Below are 20,334 nucleotides of genomic sequence, written 5' to 3' on the forward strand. Positions count from 1 at the left end.
AAAGAAAAATAGAATATGTGTGTGTCAAGATTATTATAGCGTCTGTTTAATCCAATTTGCATATCTAAGTGTCTTTTTATGTGTCCTGAGTCGGCGTGGGCAACTGAATGCCCTAATCAAATCTATCTTGTTAACGCTATAAAAGTAAGTTCTCAAATTATAGAGGTATAAGTTTGTTGAGTATTCCTGGGAAATTATACGGGAGGGTATTGATTGAGAGGGTGAAGGCATGTACAGAGCATCAGATTGGGGAAGAGCAGTGTGGTTTCAGAGGTGGTAGAGGATGTGTGGATCAGGTGTTTGTTTTGAAAAATGTATGTGAGAAATACTTAGAAAAGCAAATGGATTTGTATGTAGCATTTATGGATCTGGAGAAGGCATATGATAGAGTTGATAGAGATGCTCTGTGGAAGGTTTAAGTATATATGGTGTGGGAGGCAAGTTGTTAGAAGCAGTGAAAAGTTTTTATCGAGGATGAAAGGCATGTGTTCGTGTAGGAAGAGACGAAAGTGATTGGTTCTCAGTGAATGTAGGTTTGCGGCAGGGGTGTGTGATGTCTCCATGGTTGTTTAATTTGTTTATAGATGGGTTGTTAGGGAGGTAAATGCAAGAGTTTTGGAAAGAGGGGCAAGTATGCAGTCTGTTGTGGATGAGTGAGCTTGGGAAGTGAGTCAGTTGTTGTTCGCTGATGATACAGCGCTGGTGGCTGATTCGTGTGAGAAACTGCAGAAGCTGGTGACTGAGTTTGGTAAAGTGTGTGAAAGAAGAAAGCTGAGAGTAAATGTGAATAAGAGCAAGGTTATTAGGTACAGTAGGGTTGAGGGACAAGTCAATTGGGAGGTAAGTCTGAATGGAGAAAAACTGGAGGAAGTGAAGTGTCTTAGATATCTGGGAGTGGATTTGGCAGCAGATGGAACCATGGAAGCGGAAGTGAATCATAGGGTGGGGGAGGGGGCGAAAGTTCTGGGAGCGTTGAAGAATGTGTGGCAGTCGAACATTATCTCGGAAAGCAAAAATGGCTATGTTTGAAGGAAGAGTGGTCCCAACAATGTTATATGGTTGCGAGGTGTGGGCTATAGATAGAGTTGTGCGCAGGAGGGTGGATGTGCTGGAAATGAAATGTTTGAGGACAATATGTGGTGTGAGATGGTTTGATCGAGTAAGTAATAATAGGGTAAGAGAGATGTGTGGTAATAAAAAGAGTGTGGTTGAGAGAGTAGAAGAGGGTGTTTTGAAATGGCTTGGTCACATGGAGAGAATGAGTGAGGAAAGATTGACCAAGAGAATATATGTGTCATAGGTGGAGGGAACGAGGAGAAGTGGGAGACCAAATTGGAGGTGGAAAGATAGTGAAAAAGATTTTGAGTGATCGGGACCTGAACATGCAGGAGGGTGAAAGGCGTGCAAGGAATAGAGTGAATTGGAACGATGTGGTATACTGGGGCGACGTGCTGTCAATGGATTGAACCAGGGCATGTGAAGCGTCTTGGGTAAACCATGGAAAGTTCTGTGGGGCCTGGATGTGGAAAGGGAGCTATGGTTTCGGTGCATTATTACATGACAGCTAGAGACTGAGTGTGAATGAATGTGGCCTTTGTTGTCTTTTCCCAGCGCTACCTTGCACACATGAGGGGGGAGGGAGTTTTTATTTCATGTGTGGCGGGGTGGCGATGGGAATGAATAAGGGCAGACAGTATGAATTATGTACATGTGTATATATGTATATGTCTGTGTGTGTATATGTATGTTTACGTTGAGATGTATAGGTATGTATATTTGCGTGTGTGGACGTGTATGTATATACATGTGTATGTGGGTGGGTTGGGCCATTCTTTCGTCTGTTTCCTAGCGCTAACTCGCTAACGCGAGAGACAGCGACAAAGCAAAGTAAATAAGATATATACATATATATATATATACATATATATATATATATATATATATATATATATATATATATATGTATATATATATTTTTATTATTATTATTTTTGTTATTTTGCTTTGTCGCTGTATCCCGCGTTATATATATATATATATATATATATATATATATATATATATATATATATATATATATATATATATATATATATATATATATATTCCTTTGAGTTCAGGGGGAAAATGAAACACGATAAGCTCCCAAGTGCACTTTCGTGTAATAATCACATCATCAGGGAAGACACAAGAAAGAAATATAGGTCAATTGATATACAACGAAGAGACGTAGCGAGGACGCCATTTGGTAAACAAGTGGTTGTCCAAAACAGCCAACGAGCGTATCATAAACATATTATGTGGACAAGTAATGCCATCTCAGTTATTTACTCTAACTCCAGTACCACGAGAAATATCATTGAATCTTCTATTATTAGATACACAAAGAAATATAACCTTAGTGTTGTTGATACAATTTGTGAACAATTCCTCTTCTTGTCTACATAATATGTTTATGATACGCTCGTTGTCTGTCTTGGACAATTACATGTTTACCGAATGGCGTCCTAGCTACGTATCTTCCTTGTATATCAACTGACTTGTATTTCTTTCTTATGTCTCCCCCGATGATGTGATTATTACACGAAAGTGCACTTAGGAACTTACTGTGTTTCATTTTCCCCGTGGACTCATAGGAATATACTTGATCACGCGCAAAACTGTGATCCTTTCCATATATATATATATATATATATATATATATATATATATATATATATATATATATATATATATATATATATATATATATATATATACCCCATAGCTTAAGCCAGGTACCAGTTTTATCGACCAACACCTAGGTTTGACTGTGGACGAACTTGCCACAACTAGGATTCGAACCCATTCACTGAACCCGGGGCGTCCCGTGAACCCGTCATAACCTCGATGATAACAGTGTCACTTAACTGGAGTAGTACTGAAACCACTTCATGTAATACTGCTCACCTCTTAAGCTTTCAGAACCTAAACCCTCACAGGCAGAAGCTTAATCTTCTTCTTCTCAGCCTGAGCACACGACCACTTCCTGGATGGTCCATCGTATCTATGTCTTGGTCGTGTTCTATTGTCGGTGTTTCGAGAGGGCGCGAACAGCAACGCGTCTGGGTACGTTTGAGTTGAGTTAACCAGTGTGAGTGAAGTGAAGTGGGGGGAATATATGGTGATTAGGCTATTGGAAGGTGGAATTTGAGGTCAAACCAGTGAACCAGCTTCGTATGGAAGGGGTTGCGAGTGTGTGTGTGTGTGTGTGTGTGTGTGTGTGTGTGTGTGTTCGAGAGATCTCTGGTCGACTTCTTGGTCACTGGAGAGAGAGAGAGAGAGAGAGAGAGAGAGAGAGAGAGAGAGAGAGAGAGAGAGAGAGAGAGAGAGAGAGAGAGAGGATCTTTACTCGAGACAGGTGATGGTAGTGGTGGGGTGAGTGGGGTTTGTGTGAGTGCAGCAGTTGGGGAGGCAAGATAAAAGGGAAGAGTCAGAGAGACTGGGATGGGAAAGAGAGAAAAAAAAAGAATGGAGAGATAAAAGTGAGAGGGGAGACGAGAGAGAGAGAGAGAGAGAGAGAGAGAGAGAGAGAGAGAGAGAGAGAGAGAGAGAGAGAGAGAGAGAGAGAGAGAGGCGCGATGAAGGGAGAGGTGTGTTTTTTTTTTATATCATTTTCATTTTCTCTTCGTTGGTAATTCATGGAACGTCCGTTGGTCGGCATTTTCCTTTTCTTTTTTCTTCTCCCCTTCCTTCTTCTACCAAAGCAACAGATGTACTTTTAAGGTCATCTCCACCACGAGGTTTGGGGAACTCCTACAGTTTCTGAGTCGATCCAATTTCGCGAATTTAGCTAAGGACATCTCTCAGTGTTGCTGTCAGTGTTCCTCAGTGTCCTGAACTGTTTACTAGTGATGTGTCGACGATGCAACTTACCTTTTCAGGAAAGGTGAAACGTCTCAGACTATAAGATACTATACAGCTCTGGTTTATGGCCATATGTGATGATGATGGGTAATTTCGAATGTCGTGAAATTAATGGCAATTCTCTGCCTGTCAACATTACGTAAAAGGACTCTTTTTCGTTTTTCAGGATATAAACATACGGACGATTTACCCACAGGTGCTTTTTCAAAGCACAGACGTGACAAACACTTTGCTTTGTGTCTACGACTTTCCTTCAGCCTCTGTAGTTAAATATTAAGGTGACAGATATATATTTCCCCCGTCAATAATGCTCGCTTGTCTATGCTTCGCTTCCTCCCCAACTAATCTCTCTTTGTGTGTGTCTGATGTCGCCCACGACCAAGAACAGAGGGACTTAGTTTTCTGTTGCTGTTTGATCTCGTTCTTCAACTCCTGTGCATATATCATTACTCGTCACAAATGTCTTGCACACTCCAGCCTTCCCCCGCCTTATTTGCATACAGAGTAGCCTAACTTACCATGGTTCAAACAAACCATCATATTCTCAGGTTTCCTTGTACAGATTAATCCATGACATAGAATAGCCAAGACATCAAATATAAGTCAGTCTTACCCCGTGAGGGATGTACAATATCGAGAGGAGGTGAAAACAGAGACTTCGCAGTGAAGAGCTGTTGTTTTGGCCTGAAGACGGTGCTATGGTTGATCGCCTCTCGTATCTACGTCTTTATGGTCGATCAGGGTCAAATGCTTTCTCCTTTCCTTCAGGGTCAAATGCTTTCTCCTTTCTTCCAACTATACAAACTCGCTAGCCACAGTCAGCGTCATTACTTCGGGAGTTGGTATATTGAGGAGAGATGACTGGAGATGCTAATAGAATATTGGTACTTGCTGAAATGAGTTGGTTTATCGATGGGTGAGATTAGCTTATCTCTTGAACACGATGGTACGACTCGTCAGCCTGAATGTACGACCCTTAAATATACGACGGTACGACCTTTGAGCCTAACAATACGACCCTTGAACCTGTCAGTGCGACTCTCGAGCACGACTAAACGTTTGACCCCTTCATCCTGAGGGTAAGGTGTTTGACTCGACCCTCAAAGAACAGGTCAAAGGTCATATTATCCTACTAAAGGGTCGCACTGTCGAGTTCAAGGGTCGTAGCGTTGTGTTCATGAGGTTAAACTCCACACATGTGGTATATATATATATATATATATATATATATATATATATATATATATATATATATATATATATATATATATATATATGACTCTTAGGTCACCCACAACTATAACCTATTGTGATAAAACATGTTTGCGTCACAGTTTTAATCGTTTGGATAACATTCCTTCTCCAAGGTATGCAGGACTAAGCCAGGTAACCCATTGATCGACCAGCCTCTTGGGGAGGATGAACAGCTGGAGTGACTGTGGACCGACACCCGCGACCAGATTTCGAACTGGTACCTTAGTCGGCTCGTAAATGCACCAGGCCCAGCAACGCTAACAAAAACGTTACACACACACACACACACACACACACACACACACACATATACACATAACATTCTACATATAACGTATATATGTGACCTGCAGGAGAATGAGGAGATGGCGACTCATAAAACACAGGACATATTTTGTGGCTCCTGACGCACTTTATTATTATCATTATCATCATTATTATTATCTAATGTTAAATCTTAACATAGTTATTGATAATTATTGTAACGTGCAATATGCACAATGTTTATACCATGCATAGCATGCTATGCAACATTCAATATACATTGACGGAGAACAGCACAGGACGTGAGGAAACAGCGTTGGTCTATGTACAGAGTTGAACAAAATCCTACAATACCTGGACTGGATTGTACATAAATATTGAAATGCAAATTGAGTTATAAGAACTTACATCGTCATTCACCTTTTACGCAAGCATGGATTCACCTCATACGCAACCATGGATTCACCTCATACGCAACCATGGATTCACCTCATACGCAACCATGGATTCATACCATCTTCCACCCATTCCCAACCTTCCTTGTGTACAGATCGAGACAACGACAGATAAACTAAAAGAATATATTTGTTTATTTGTTTATTATACATAGTCGTCCTTTCCCGCGTCGGCGAGGTAGCGCCAGGAAACAGACGAAGAATTCATGGCCCATCCACTCATATACACATTCATGTATGTAAACGCCCACATACTCACATATACATACACATACGCAGACATTACATACATGCCACATAGACATATTCATACTTGCTTGCCTTCATCCATTCCTGTCGCTACCTCGCCCCACAGGGAAACAGCATCGCTATCCCCTGCTTCAGCGAGGTATATATATATATATATATATATATATATGCATCTTTCCTATAGATAGCCCGCCATATTGTCGCATCGCCATTGACCTTCAGCATCCTTCTGTTTATTTTTCTTTTCCAGCGGACGACCATTTTCTGTCAGGTTTGATCAGTTTCTTTGCGACGGCTTCAAGGGGTGTGTCCATGTTCAGATACAGAGTTTCCTTCGCTTACACCCACAGTCCACGTACACAACACTTGGACGGGGGGGAGAGGTAGACTCTCTCCTTCAACGTGAGATCGGTGTGTCTGTGGTTTGACACCACATGCCATGGAGGCGACCTCTTGAAAGTCTCTCACTCCCTCTCTTAGTTTCGTCCTACTGACGAGAGCCTCCACAACCACAGCCCAGTCCCTCAATTGTCTCATACCGCTTGTATAACTTGAGCCGACTAGCGTCTCACCTATGATACAGTCGTTGTTCTCGTATGAACGAGGTGATCATAGACCTTGGGCTCATGAACCTTATACCACTAGATGCCATCTTGGTCATAAGTTCTTCCCTTGGGCTGGATAATGTTCGGCTCCTTCTCTGTCGCAATCATAGAAGCCTTCGTCGCAACTCCTTCTTGGAGGGACACACTACCGTCATCTCTATTCAGGCAACCTCCTGGTGGAGACTCGTGGGTATGGCCTCCACTCGTTACTTGGGCATGGCCTCCACTTCGGCGACGGTCTCCGGCAGGAGGGTGTTGTTAGTCTCCGGCAGCAGGAGGGTAAACACACCCGCCACAATAGACAGGACGCCGAAGAGAGTCGAGGGTAGAGCGTAGTGCACGTCGCCCTGCGAAAACAAACATGGAAATCTTTGTTAATGGATCACCGAACTCATTAATGACTTAATTGCTTGTTCAAAGACACGTTTTCCTAAATTCTTATCTTCATCTTTCTATACCAAAACATTCTGTATTCATGGTGATAGTTACTACTGGTCTAATTATGAATAGAAATGGTCATAATCATTTTAGGTATTTTGTACTACATCATCCATCATTTTACTTCGTACTACCAGCCATTCTCTCTCTGAACCTCTCGTCCCTGAAGTCTTAAGCCGACAGATAATGCTCGCTGACTGGTTCCTGAGGTATGTGAGTTGACAGAAGCCCTGGCTAACTGATTCCAGAGACCTGTGAGTCGACAATGAGGGTCTCACTCATTGGCCCCTGATACTTGTGAGTCGACGGTAGTACACACTGACTGGTGCCTGGTCCCTGTGAGTCGACACGTCACTGTGAGTTTCCGGTGTCTGTTCTTCCTCTCAAGTTGTATATAGACACTCAGCTCACGTACACTTAAGTGTGTCTCGTCTTATATCCACAGTTGCCATTTGGCATCCAATGGTTAATCATTATTGTTTTGACTGTCCTTTGCTACCATGTCATCCTCCTTCACTCCTGTGATGGTCTGTTGCTACTAAAAGACCCTCCTTCTCACCTGTGATGGTCTGTTTCTACTATAAGGCCCTCCCTCTCTCCTATGATGGTCTGTTGCTACAATAAGACCCTCCTTCTCACCTATGATGGTCTGTTGCTACTATAAGACCCTCCTTCTCTCCTATGATGGTCTGTTGCTACTGTAAGGCCCTCCTTCTCACCTATGATGGTCTATTGCTACTATAAGACCCACCTTCTCTACTATGGTGGTCTGTTGCTACTATAAGACCCTCCTTCTCTCCTATGATGGTCTGTTGCTACTATAAGACCCTCCTTCTCTCCTATGATGGTCTGTTGCTACTGTAAGGCCCTCCTTCTCACCTATGATGGTCTATTGCTACTATAAGACCCTCCTCCTCTCCTGTGAGGGCCTGTGATGCGACCATACCAACCCTCTCCCTCGTGTTATGAACCTGACCCGGTTAAACGAACAGGAGAGAAGTTGTTCATGATATCTGATCACCTGTGAACGTCTCCCTGATGACTTCTGGAGTGAGAGAAGGATATGATACTTGATCTAAAGGGATTAAGAAAGAAAGAAAAAAACCTCGTGATTTCTTGTTGAGTCCAAAGCGTTGATTTTATTTTTTTCTTTAAGAAACTGAAGCCAAGATATTAACCTGTCATAACTTTTCCTCCTCCTCCTTCTCTTCTTCCTTCTCCTCCTTTCCCATCTCCCAAGACGCCCCCTTTCCCTCTCCTCCCAGCTGCGCTCACCTCGGTCGACGATAATTTCACTTTACAACCACCGAAACGTTTTCGACATTAACAATAAATTCTTTATCAAGCGATTACCACCGACGACGACGTTTTAAAGATCCACCTACACACATCACTACAACACTACAAGGAAGGAAGCACGTCACTAACTTACGAGAAGCGTAATGACGTAAGGTGTGATGACGCAGCCAATCCTGGCGATCATGGAGCTGGTGCCGACGGCGATATTACGTACATTGGTGGGCATGAGTTCACCCGTGTAGAGGAACTGCTGCTGGAACACCGCCGTCGTGAAAAACTTGCCCAAGTTCACCAGGAAGAAGTTCACGTAGATCTGATCTGCGGAGGAGGAAGAGCAAGGGGAGATGAGTGTGTGTGTGTGTGAGGGGGGAGGAAGATGACCACCCCGTGTGTTTCCATCTCACGTTCTCTCTCTCTCTTTACTCTCTCTCTTTACTCTCTCTCTCTCTCTCTCTCTACTCTCTACTCTCTCTCTCTCTCCTCCCCAGGAGGCCCAACTTACCCTCCGGCACGCCGAGGATGACCAGGAGGCACGCGCCGCAAGCGACAAATAGACCACTCATGGTGGGACGTCTGCCAAACCTGCGGAGGTAAGAGTGTCAGTGAGTGCCAGTGAACGCAGCAGCGGCGTCTTCGGTGCTTTAGAAAAACAGCTCCGCGCCCACTGTGGGGCCCACGCTATTACCCCCTCAGTGTATTTGCTGGTTATAGATTTCACTTACCCTAAGGACAAGACTGGAGGAACCAAAATAATATATATACACAGGAGGAAGAAGGACAGACGAAACTAAAACATCTGACGAAGGTCCCAAGCAGAAAAGGATGTGGGTTTACCAAGGTTATAGTCATGGGAAAGCTTATGTGTTGCATGACGAAGAGGAAATAGTAAACAGTGAGTGATCATAATTGACTAAGGATGTCTTAAGAGAAAAAATATTGAAGGCCAGTCTTTCAAAAGCCGTCTTGATGACATTCTATTCATCAAATCCTCCAAATGTAACTGTGTTGAAATTCAAGAAAGGGGAAGATGGTACGAGATGACCCATCGTGTGATGATCGTGTGATGCGCGACCAATATCAACATACTTGTCGAGGGCGAAGACGAAGACGATAGCGGAGGGCAGCTCGACCAGGCCGGAGAAGAGAATCATGAGGAATGGGTCGGCCTTGATGTTGCTCCCGGAGAAGATGAGTCCGTAGTAGACGCTGGCTGCCACAAACCACAGGAAGAAGGAGATCAGACACCGACGACGCATCACCGGGGTTCGAACTAAGGTCACCTGGGCGCGCAACGTGCTAATCAGTCCCGAGTACCACTTGGAGGTGCCAGACTCCTGCAGGGCGGCGACCTCAGCCTCCTACGTGATATAAGAGAGATGTGGTCAAGTGGCAGACACTACCTCGACCATCTACCGTACACAGAAACTGATGTCATCAAGTCGCGCCTGCATCTCCCATCGTATCCACAAGGATGATAGTGATATAGACGGATATAGAAAGGAAAATAGAGGACTGTCGTATGATTGACTGGCGTGACTACCGTCGGCGTACCTTAGTGTGGGCTTTGGAGATGAGGTTCATGACCCTCTGGTCTGGAGGCAGGGCTCGGCCGTTGACCCGCGCGATCTCCTTCAGGATCTTGAGCGCGTCCTGCGTCCGCCCCTGGGACGCCAGCCACCTGGGGGACTCCGGCAGTATCCTGCGTTGAGGAAGACAACGTCAAAGAGAGGACAAGTGAAGATCGCAGCCGTGACTCAACACCTTGTAACCTTTACAGAGAAGTTATGATACTCATCAAATCCATGAATCAAATATGGAATGCGACACTTGTTAAAACAAAAGGGATTGAGACACTTGCTGGGCTTTGAGGGAACGAGGTGAGACACCCACCAGTAGTATGAGATGAGAGAGGCGGAGAGGAGGCCAATAGCCAGCTCGAGGTTACGCCAGCTCCTGATGAAGTAAGCCAAGCCAGGCAGGATGGTAATGCCCAGACCGAAGAAGAAAGCAAACATCATACCTGTCATGGTGCGCGCCTTCGGCTTGACCACTTCCATAACTGTAGGAGTAGAGGACTGGTGAGGAGGGTGGTATATACGGGTGTGGTGAGGAGGGTGGTATATACACGTGTGGTGAGGAGGGTGGTATATACACGTGTGGTGAGGAGGGTGGTATATACACGTGTGGTGAGGAGGGTGGTATATACGGGTGTGGTGAGGAGGGTGGTATATACACGTGTGGTGAGGAGGGTGGTATATACACGTGTGGTGAGGAGGGTGGTATATACGGGTGTGGTGAGGAGGGTGGTATATACGGGTGTGGTGAGGAGGGTGGTATATACACGTGTGGTGAGGAGGGTGGTATATACACGTGTGGTGAGGAGGGTGGTATATACACGTGTGGTGAGGAGGGTGGTATATACGGGTGTGGTGAGGAGGGTGGTATATACACGTGTGGTGAGGAGGGTGGTATATACACGTGTGGTGAGGAGGGTGGTATATACGGGTGTGGTGAGGAGGGTGGTATATACACGTGTGGTGAGGAGGGTGGTATATACGGGTGTGGTGAGGAGGGTGGTATATACGGGTGTGGTGAGGAGGGTGGTATATACGGGTGTGGTGAGGAGGGTGGTATATACACGTGTGGTGAGGAGGGTGGTATATACACGTGTGGTGAGGAGGGTGGTATATACGGGTGTGGTGAGGAGGGTGGTATATACACGTGTGGTGAGGAGGGTGGTATATACACGTGTGGTGAGGAGGGTGGTATATACGGGTGTGGTGAGGAGGGTGGTATATACACGTGTGGTGAGGAGGGTGGTATATACGGGTGTGGTGAGGAGGGTGGTATATACACGTGTGGTGAGGAGGGTGGTATATACACGTGTGGTGAGGAGGGTGGTATATACGGGTGTGGTGAGGAGGGTGGTATATACACGTGTGGTGAGGAGGGTGGTATATACACGTGTGGTGAGGAGGGTGGTATATACGGGTGTGGTGAGGAGGGTGGTATATACACGTGTGGTGAGGAGGGTGGTATATACACGTGTGGTGAGGAGGGTGGCATATACACGTGTGGTGAGGAGGGTGGTATATACGGGTGTGGTGAGGAGGGTAGTATATACGGGTGTGGTGAGGAGGGTGGTATATACATGAGTGGTGAGGAGGGTGGTATATACACGTGTGGTGAGGAGAGTGGTATATACACGTGTGGTGAGGAGGGTGGTATATACACGTGTGGTGAGGAGGGTGGTATATACACGTGTGGTGAGGAGGGTGGTATATACGGGTGTGGTGAGGAGGGTGGTATATACACGTGTGGTGAGGAGGGTGGTATATACGGGTGTGGTGAGGAGGGTGGTATATACACGTGTGGTGAGGAGGGTGGTATATACATGAGTGGTGAGGAGGGTGGTATATACACGTGTGGTGAGGAGGGTGGTATATACACGTGTGGTGAGGAGGGTGGTATATACATGAGTGGTGAGGAGGGTGGTATATACACGTGTGGTGAGGAGGGTGGTATATACACGTGTGGTGAGGAGGGGGTATATACATGAGTGGTGAGGAGGGTGGTATTACACGTGTGGTGAGGTGGATGATTTATTCACGTGTGGTGAGGAGGGGGGTATATAGCACGTGTGGTGAGGAGGGTGGTATATACGGGTTGTTGAGTGAGGAGGGTGGTATATACACGTGTGGTGAGGAGGGTCGGTTATATACATGAGTGTTGTGAGGAGGAGTGGTAGATACACGGTGGTGTGGATGTGGTGAGGAGGGTGGTATATACGGGTGTGGTGAGGAGGGTTGGTATATTCTGTGTGGTGGAGGAGGGTGGTATATACGGGTGTGGTGAGGAGCGGTGGTGGTATATACACGTTTTGTGGTGAGGAGGGTGGTATATACATGGGTGGTAGGATGGGTGGTAGATACACGGGTGGTGAGGAGGTTGGTTATACACGTTGTGGTGGGAGGGTGGTATATCGGGTGTTAGTGAGTGGAGGGTGGTATATTACACGTGTGGTGAGGAGTGTGGTATATAAAGTTGTGGTGAGGAGGGTGGTATATACGGGTTTGTGGTGAGGGGGTTGTGTTTATACACGTGTGGTGAGGAGGGTGGTATATACGGGTGTGGTGAGGAGGGTAGTATATTACGGGTGTGGTGAGGAGCGGTGGTATATAGGGCTTTTATTGTGGTGAGGAGGGTGGTATATACACGTGTGGTGAGGAGGGTGGTATATTCGTGTGTGTGTGTGTGTGTGTGTGTTTGGGTGTGTATAGTTTTTTGTGTTAGGTTTACCTTAAAACCTTATTCTTATTTACAAACATTAACATTACAAATATACAGAAAAGGCTAACCTCCCTCATTTGCATAAAGCCAAAATCCTTACTTTTTTAAAAAATATCTCAAAACACATTGTACGTGAACGGAATTTCAAAGCTAATTTAGTTACTTAGATATAAACAATCAGATTCTCTCATATGTCGTAGAATGTAAACGTTGATGTAAGTAATGACAGTTATTTGTCATCAATAGTACCAATCGTTTTGCTTTAGGCAGAGCAGACGTGTGATTGGTGGAACAACTGAACCACAGTAGAGTCTTCCAAGTTTATATAGCTATTTATATATATATATATATATATATATATATATATATATATATATATATATATATATATATATATATATATATATATATATTGTTGTAACACAACGAATGAACACGAAGGAAAGTTTTGTAACGTCAATTGGATGGTTTGTGACGTGTCAGGTGGGTGGTTTGTGACGTGTCAGGTGGATGGTTCGTGACGTGTCAGGTGGATGGTTTGTGACGTGTCAGGTGGGTGGTTCGTGACGTGTCAGGTGGGTGGTTCGTGACGTGTCAGGTGGATGGTTCGTGACGTGTCAGGTGGGTGGTTCGTGACGTGTCAGGTGGGTGGTTCGTGACGTGTCAGGTGGGTAGTTCGTGACGTGTCAGGTGGGTGGTTCGTGACGTGTCAGGTGGGTGGATACAGGGGATAGTTTAGTAAGTCTTTACTGATAAAACTTTGCTGCATCTTTACTGACCCAGGACATAATAACCTCATTCCAATGACCAAATCCACAACTCTACTTATGAACACAGGGTACAATAACCCCACATGCTGACCTTGGGCACAGAAGAACCTCACATAACTGACCTAGGGCACCCAACAACCTCACACACTAACCCAGGGCACACAACAACCTCACATAGTGACCCGGGGCACACAACAGCTTCACATAACTGACCCAGGGCACACAACAGCTTCACATAACTGACCCAGGGCACACAGCAACCTCACATAGTGACAAAGGGCACACAACAACCTCACATAGTGACCCAGGGCACACAACAGCTTCACATAACTGACCCAGGGCACACAGCAACCTCACATAGTGACCCAGGGCACACAACAACCTCACATAGTGACCCAGGGCACACAACAACCTCACATCCTGGACCAGGTCACACAGCAACCTCACATAGTGACCCAGGGCACATAACATCCTCACGTAACTGACTCAGCCTCACATACTGACCCAGGGCACACAGCAACCTCACATAGTGACCCAGGGCACACAACAGCGTCACATAACTGACCCAGGACGAAGTTGATGGTCATCATGCCGGCACAAAAGACGGCGATGACGAAGCGGAGACCCAGGAACTGCATGTAGGTGTCGACGAAGGTGGCGCACGTCCCCACCACGGCAGCCCCCACAGCGCACAGCACAGCCATGGTGCGCCGTCCGAACCTGCAGGGTGAACGGCACAGCTACAGGGAGTGTGGTGGTCGTAGTGGCCACTGACGAAGCACATGACCTCGTCCTCGCCAGGGAGTGTGGTGGTCGTAGTGGCCACTGACGAAGCACATGACCTCATCTTCGCCAGGGAGTGTGGTGGTCGTAGTGGCCACTGACGAAGCACATGACCTCGTCCTCACCAGGGAGTGTGGTGGTCGTAGTGGCCACTGACGAAGCACATGACCTCATCTTCGCCAGGGAGTGTGGTGGTCGTAGTGGCCACTGGCGAAGTACATGATCTCGTCCTCGCCAGATACAGTAGTCCTCTAGATTCCCCATATCCCATTCACAACCCTCACCTCCCGGAGCCCTTGACACTTCGGTCTTTGACTCTTCCCATCGTGCTTGCGTTAAGGGCCCTATCATGCCTGCGTTAAGCTCCCCATCATACTTTGCGTCAAGCTCCCCATCATGCTTGCGTCAAGCTCAGTGCAGTGCGTTTTTCTATGCTTCATTCCGACCATCTAGACGGAAGAGATGGCTCTGTTTCTGTCCCTAAATGCGTAAGAATATCATTCCTTCGAGGTTTTGTGATGACTTACAGTGTCTTCTCCCGTCCTAAATCATAGTCCCGCTTCATTCATCGTCTCTGTCATCATCAACTGAAGCTCTGATGGCTTAAAACGAAATAAAAAAAAGGGTTGTGGAGCAGATTCTTGGTTAGATGAAGATAAAGTGAGCCACCGCGACGATAATGATGAAGGAGATTCGATCCCTCGTACTGTCGTAATGCGTCGGGAAGACGCAGTTAAGCCAGCTGGATCATCGTATCAATGGAAATAATACACGTGTGAGAGTAATGGTTATACGAACGAATGAGTCATTGAGTAATGAATGGGTTCGGGGGGGAGCACCACCCGCTTGGGTCGCTGTACTGTCATCGCAAATGTTCTTAATGCTTTCCATCCACTGGGCAGAGACGATGAATGTAAACAGGGGAGAGCGAAGTATGAATAAACCATAGTGGCAGAGGGGGAAGGGTGTTTCATTGCTGTCAGCTGAGTTAGGGAGCATAGCAACTGGTCTTTCTGAAGTGGTTGCAAAAGAGGATGTCCAGGATGAAGATTAGAAACTAGAAGGCATTTCAGCATTAGAAGAGGCTGTCACAATCTACTATGAATACCCAAGTGATGAGAAGCATGAGCTTGTGAATGAGTCTAGACGTTTGGGTTCAGAGTCCAGTGAGGGCGACAGTGCTTGAGAGGAAGGTAAGAACGGGGTCATGCAAAGAGGAGGAGGAGGAGGAGGACATATGATGTGTACAAAACGTTATGGTGGAGAGGGGAGGCCTTCTGTGTGGACGATGGATCACGCCTCCGTGAATGTGTACTCATATCGCCCTCATTTTGCGGTTTGTTGCATCCGCTACATCTTGATGATTGCGTCTCTAGATTTCCCAGATAAAGTGAGTTCTTAGCACACTAGAGAGGATTGCTGTGCTCCTCACTCTCTCTCTCGAGGGTGTACGAGAAAGCGCAAGGCGATGCTGAAGAAGGCAAGAAAAGATTTTACGGAGAAAGATGAAGATATTTGAGACCTGGAGAGAGATGAAAGTCTATCAAGAGGCTGTATTCATGAGGAAGGTGTAGCGGATGATGAGTTAGTGATGAGGAGTTATGAGAATGAGGTCGAGGGTATGAGGGGAAGAAAAAAAGGATGAGGAGGGACTGTGAGTAACTCATGAATGTTTGAGTATTTCTGATGGTGTTGCTCGAGACTGTATACACGAACAGGGTGAGTGGCCTGTGTACATTATGATAATGAAATGCTGAACAGAGACTTTTGAACCCCTCGCTGGCGACTGAACATACAGAGTTAGATAGCCATGACGCAATTCTGGGTTTTGAGCTATTTCGATTAAGGGTAGACAGACACTAAGCAAGCAAGATGATGGCGCTTCATTCAAATTCTATTTGCGCTTGTGCAAATTAGATGTTCGATTCCAATATCTGAACTTCGCTTTCTATACCTTTTATGGAGTTTATCTTTTGTTATTACAGCTCAAATGCATTTGATTCGTTCCACGTAGATGGGGAAAGTAAGTAGATTTTACAGGTGCACATATGCAATTATATAGATTAATGAATAATGCATTGCTATACAGATGGATAAACAGATAGATCGTTTATCTAAGCATTTGAACTCCCTCTGCAATCATCCCAAATAACAAGTAAGGTTGTCGATAGTATTTAAGAGTATTTCACAGGATTTCAAAGCGTTTCACAGATAATTACACTTCCTGTAGTTAGTTAACCACTGAAATTCGTCACATTACTCTTGTTTTACCCTTCCCTGTGGATGGAATCACACACATCTTGATCATGAAACTGAAAAATCACATCTACAAAGGAAACATTACAGGAAACTTCTGATGTCAATGATATATGTTTTTTTCCTTCACTGTCATCAACGAGCTTCAAATATATATGTATATGTCCCCCCCCCCCGCCATGAACGTGAGCTGAGGAAGGTAAACTGGAGGAGACAGAAGAGGCGTTGGGCGATGTGTGTATGGCTCTTGGCTCACCTGTCTGAGAGTTGACCCATGACCAGGGAGCCGATGAGGAGGCCACTCATGTAGGACGCCTGCACCGTAGCCATCATCCACCGCGGTCGCACACCAGCGAGAACTGTGGGTAGAGGAACGCTGCTAGAGAGAGGACCTGCTGGGGGAGGAAAGGATGGTGCCAGCTCCCCACCTGCTGCCTGGGTAGAGGACGCTGCTAGAGTACCTGATGGGGGAAGGAGGGGCGAGGCCTGCCACCACCTGCTGCCTGTAGGCGTTAGTAGAGTACCTGCTAGGGAGGAAGGCTGTGGTCTGCCACCCGCTGCCTGAGGGCGTTGGTACAATACCTGCTGGGGAGATGATCGTCCTCCACCCTATCTGTCAAAAGGGGCACTGACTGAAAGGGTGTTTGTGCTCAACTCTAGCAACTCGATAATATTCCCAGGACACCTCTTGGTAATTACCGACTGAACCCCTGCTGCTGGAGGGGGGAGGATACTGTTAGAGTACCTGCTGGGGAGGTGTATAAAGCTGTGCCCCACCCTTGCTGCTGAAGGGTACTGGCAGGGTAAATGCTCGGAGTACCCGCTGGGGAGGTGAGCTTAGCTCCTCCCCTATCACCAGAGGGCACTTGTTAGAGTACCTAACATTGAGGTGGCTGTGCCATACCTCCACTTCTGAAAGGCGCTGCTGGAATACCTGCTGGGGAGGTGGCTCTCCCTAGCGACAGCTACGTGGGGACACCTTCTGTAACGAGAGTCGGCACAGCACTATGTCTTCGGGTAATGATGTCGAGGGGAGGGGACACTGTGGGACGATCTGCTATGGAGGTGTGTGTGTGTGTGTGTGTGTGTGTGTGTGTGTGTCGGAGGGCAGTGCTAGGGAGATAGATGTGTCTACTCCCTATTACTGATGCCACAGTGCCCAGAGTCTGGGGTGACTGGGGTCACGCTTTCCATTCCTCACTCCCCTCTGGTTATAAGCACATGGTCAGTGATCATCTTTATTCTCTGCTTAATTAAGACACATTTTAGGTCATCTCGTCTCCTCTAATTGATGGCAGGTTATTACCAACCGTATGACCTCCGTTCGTCCTCCACTGCACTTGGTAGTTAGTTAGCAATTCAATTCGTCATTCAGGTCTTCGAGGATAAAGTTACATTTCAAGAGAAAAATGGAAAGGGAGGAACACAAAAAAAAATGAACCGTGTTAATGAATGATTACGAATGCAAGCTGCATCCAAGGCGTACAAATGAACCCGATTCTAACCACTGGGGGAGTGGAATCACCAGTCAGTAATGAGGTAGTTTGTAATTAGTGAAGTTGGCTGGCCCTGGCCTGGTTGTCTGAGAGAGAGAGAGAGAGAGAGAGAGAGAGAGAGAGAGAGAGAGAGAGAGAGAGAGAGAGAGAGAGAGGTGTAGGGTGAGGTGCTTCTCCTCCGTTAGCAGTATGAGAGGGAGAAAAAGAGGGTTGTGAGTTGAATCTATAACATCCCCAGTCCATCCTCAGCTCCTGAGTGGACAATTCAAGTTCCCCCGTCAACCCTGAGGGCAGCGAGACTTCTGATAGGAGACCTTGGCCTCGTCCAACAGCCTATGGGTGTTCGCCCTTACTTTGGATGACCCTCTCAACTCATTCAGGGGATGAGAGCAACGCTTTATAAACCTCGAGACGCGTTAAGTTAAGAAGAAGTTGAGTTACATGTCGTAGATGAAGGTTGTACTTCGATGGTTTACGTATGTGGTTGGCTGGACGTAAATCAAAAGTAACGCTCGAAGGTTAAGCCTCAGAATGGTTGAACGAAATAAGTGGTGTGCCTCTGGGATCAATCTTGGGGCCATTTCTATTTCTGATATATATATACATATATCACACACCCCTGCCGCAAACCTACATTCACTGAGAACCAATCACTTTCCTCTCTTCCTACACGTACACATGCCTTACATCCTCGATAAAAACTTTTCACTGCTTCTAACAACTTTCCTCCCACACCATATATTCTTAATACCTTCCACAGAGCATCTCTATCAACTCTATCATATGCCTTCTCCAGATCCATAAATGCTACATACAAATCCATTTGCTTTTCTAAGTATTTCTCACATACATTCTTCAAAGCAAACACCTGATCCACACATCCTCTACCACTTCTGAAACCACACTGCTCTTCCCCAATCTGATGCTCTGTACATGCCTTCACCCTCTCAATCAATACCCTCCCATATAATTTACCAGGAATACTCAACAAACTTATACCTCTGTAATTTGAGCACTCACTCTTATCCCCTTTGCCTTTGTACAATGGCACTATGCACGCATTCCGCCAATCCTCAGGCACCTCACCATGAGTCATACATACATTAAATAACCTTACCAACCAGTCAACAATACAGTCACCCCCTTTTTCAATAAATTCCACTGCAATACCATCCAAACCTGCTGCCTTGCCGGCTTCCATCTTCCGCAAAGCTTTCACTACCTCTCCTCTGTTTACCAAATCATTTTCCCTAACCCTCTCACTTTGCACACCACCTCGACCAAAACACCCTATATCTGCCACTCTATCATCAAACACATTCAACAAATCTTCAAAATACTCACTCCATCTCCTTCTCACATCACCACTACTTGTTATCACCTCCCCATTTGCGCCCTTCACTGAAGTTCCCATTTGCTCCCTTGTTGTTTAATTTGTTTATGGATGGGGTTGTTAGGGAGGTAAATGCAAGAGTTTTGGAAAGAGGGGCAAGTATGAAGTCTGTTGGGGATGAGAGAGCTTGGGAAGTGAGTCAGTTGTTGTTCGCTGATGATACAGCGCTGGTGGCTGATTCATGTGAGAAACTGCAGAAGCTGGTGACTGAGTTTGGTAAAGTGTGTGGAAGAAGAAAGTTAAGAGTAAATGTGAATAAGAGCAAGGTTATTAGGTACAGTAGGGTTGAGGGTCAAGTCAATTGGGAGGTGAGTTTGAATGGAGAAAAACTGGAGGAAGTGAAGTGTTTTAGATATCTGGGAGTGGATCTGGCAGCGGATGGAACCATGGAAGCGGAAGTGGATCATAGGGTGGGGGAGGGGGCGAAAATTCTGGGGGCCTTGAAGAATGTGTGGAAGTCGAGAACATTATCTCGGAAAGCAAAAATGGGTATGTTTGAAGGAATATTGGTTCCAACAATGTTGTATGGTTGCGAGGCGTGGGCTATGGATAGAGTTGTGCGCAGGAGGATGGATGTGCTGGAAATGAGATGTTTGAGGACAATGGGTGGTGTGAGGTGGTTTGATCGAGTGAGTAACGTAAGGGTAAGAGAGATGTGTGGAAATAAAAAGAGCGTGGTTGAGAGAGCAGAAGAGGGTGTTTTGAAGTGGTTTGGGCACATGGAGAGAATGAGTGAGGAAAGATTGACCAAGAGGATATATGTGTCGGAGGTGGAGGGAACGGGGAGAAGAGGGAGACCAAATTGGAGGTGGAAAGATGGAGTGAAAAAGATTTTGTGTGATCGGGGCCTGAACATGCAGGAGGGTGAAAGGAGGG

General features: G+C 45.9%; 2 protein-coding genes across 2 annotated transcripts in view; one reads left to right on the forward strand and one right to left on the reverse strand.

Moving 5' to 3' along the window:
* LOC139752869 (glucoside xylosyltransferase 2-like) overlaps positions 1-20,334 on the forward strand; it is a 172,682-nt gene that overhangs the window by 3,478 nt on the left and 148,870 nt on the right. The gene's annotated exons all lie outside the window — the stretch shown is intronic.
* The window catches only part of LOC139752866 (organic cation transporter protein-like), a 54,696-nt gene continuing 39,910 nt past the window's right edge, over positions 5,549-20,334 (reverse strand). Inside the window, 9 exon segments of the mRNA XM_071668863.1 lie at positions 5,549-7,080; positions 8,604-8,788; positions 8,973-9,052; positions 9,557-9,828; positions 10,022-10,169; positions 10,361-10,529; positions 14,096-14,250; positions 16,826-16,910; positions 16,913-16,928. Coding sequence (XP_071524964.1) covers positions 6,940-7,080; positions 8,604-8,788; positions 8,973-9,052; positions 9,557-9,828; positions 10,022-10,169; positions 10,361-10,529; positions 14,096-14,250; positions 16,826-16,910; positions 16,913-16,928 — 1,251 coding nt within the window. The 3' untranslated portion in view covers positions 5,549-6,939.

This window comes from Panulirus ornatus, chromosome 13, assembly GCF_036320965.1.
Source record: "Panulirus ornatus isolate Po-2019 chromosome 13, ASM3632096v1, whole genome shotgun sequence".
Classification (NCBI taxonomy): domain Eukaryota; kingdom Metazoa; phylum Arthropoda; class Malacostraca; order Decapoda; family Palinuridae; genus Panulirus; species Panulirus ornatus.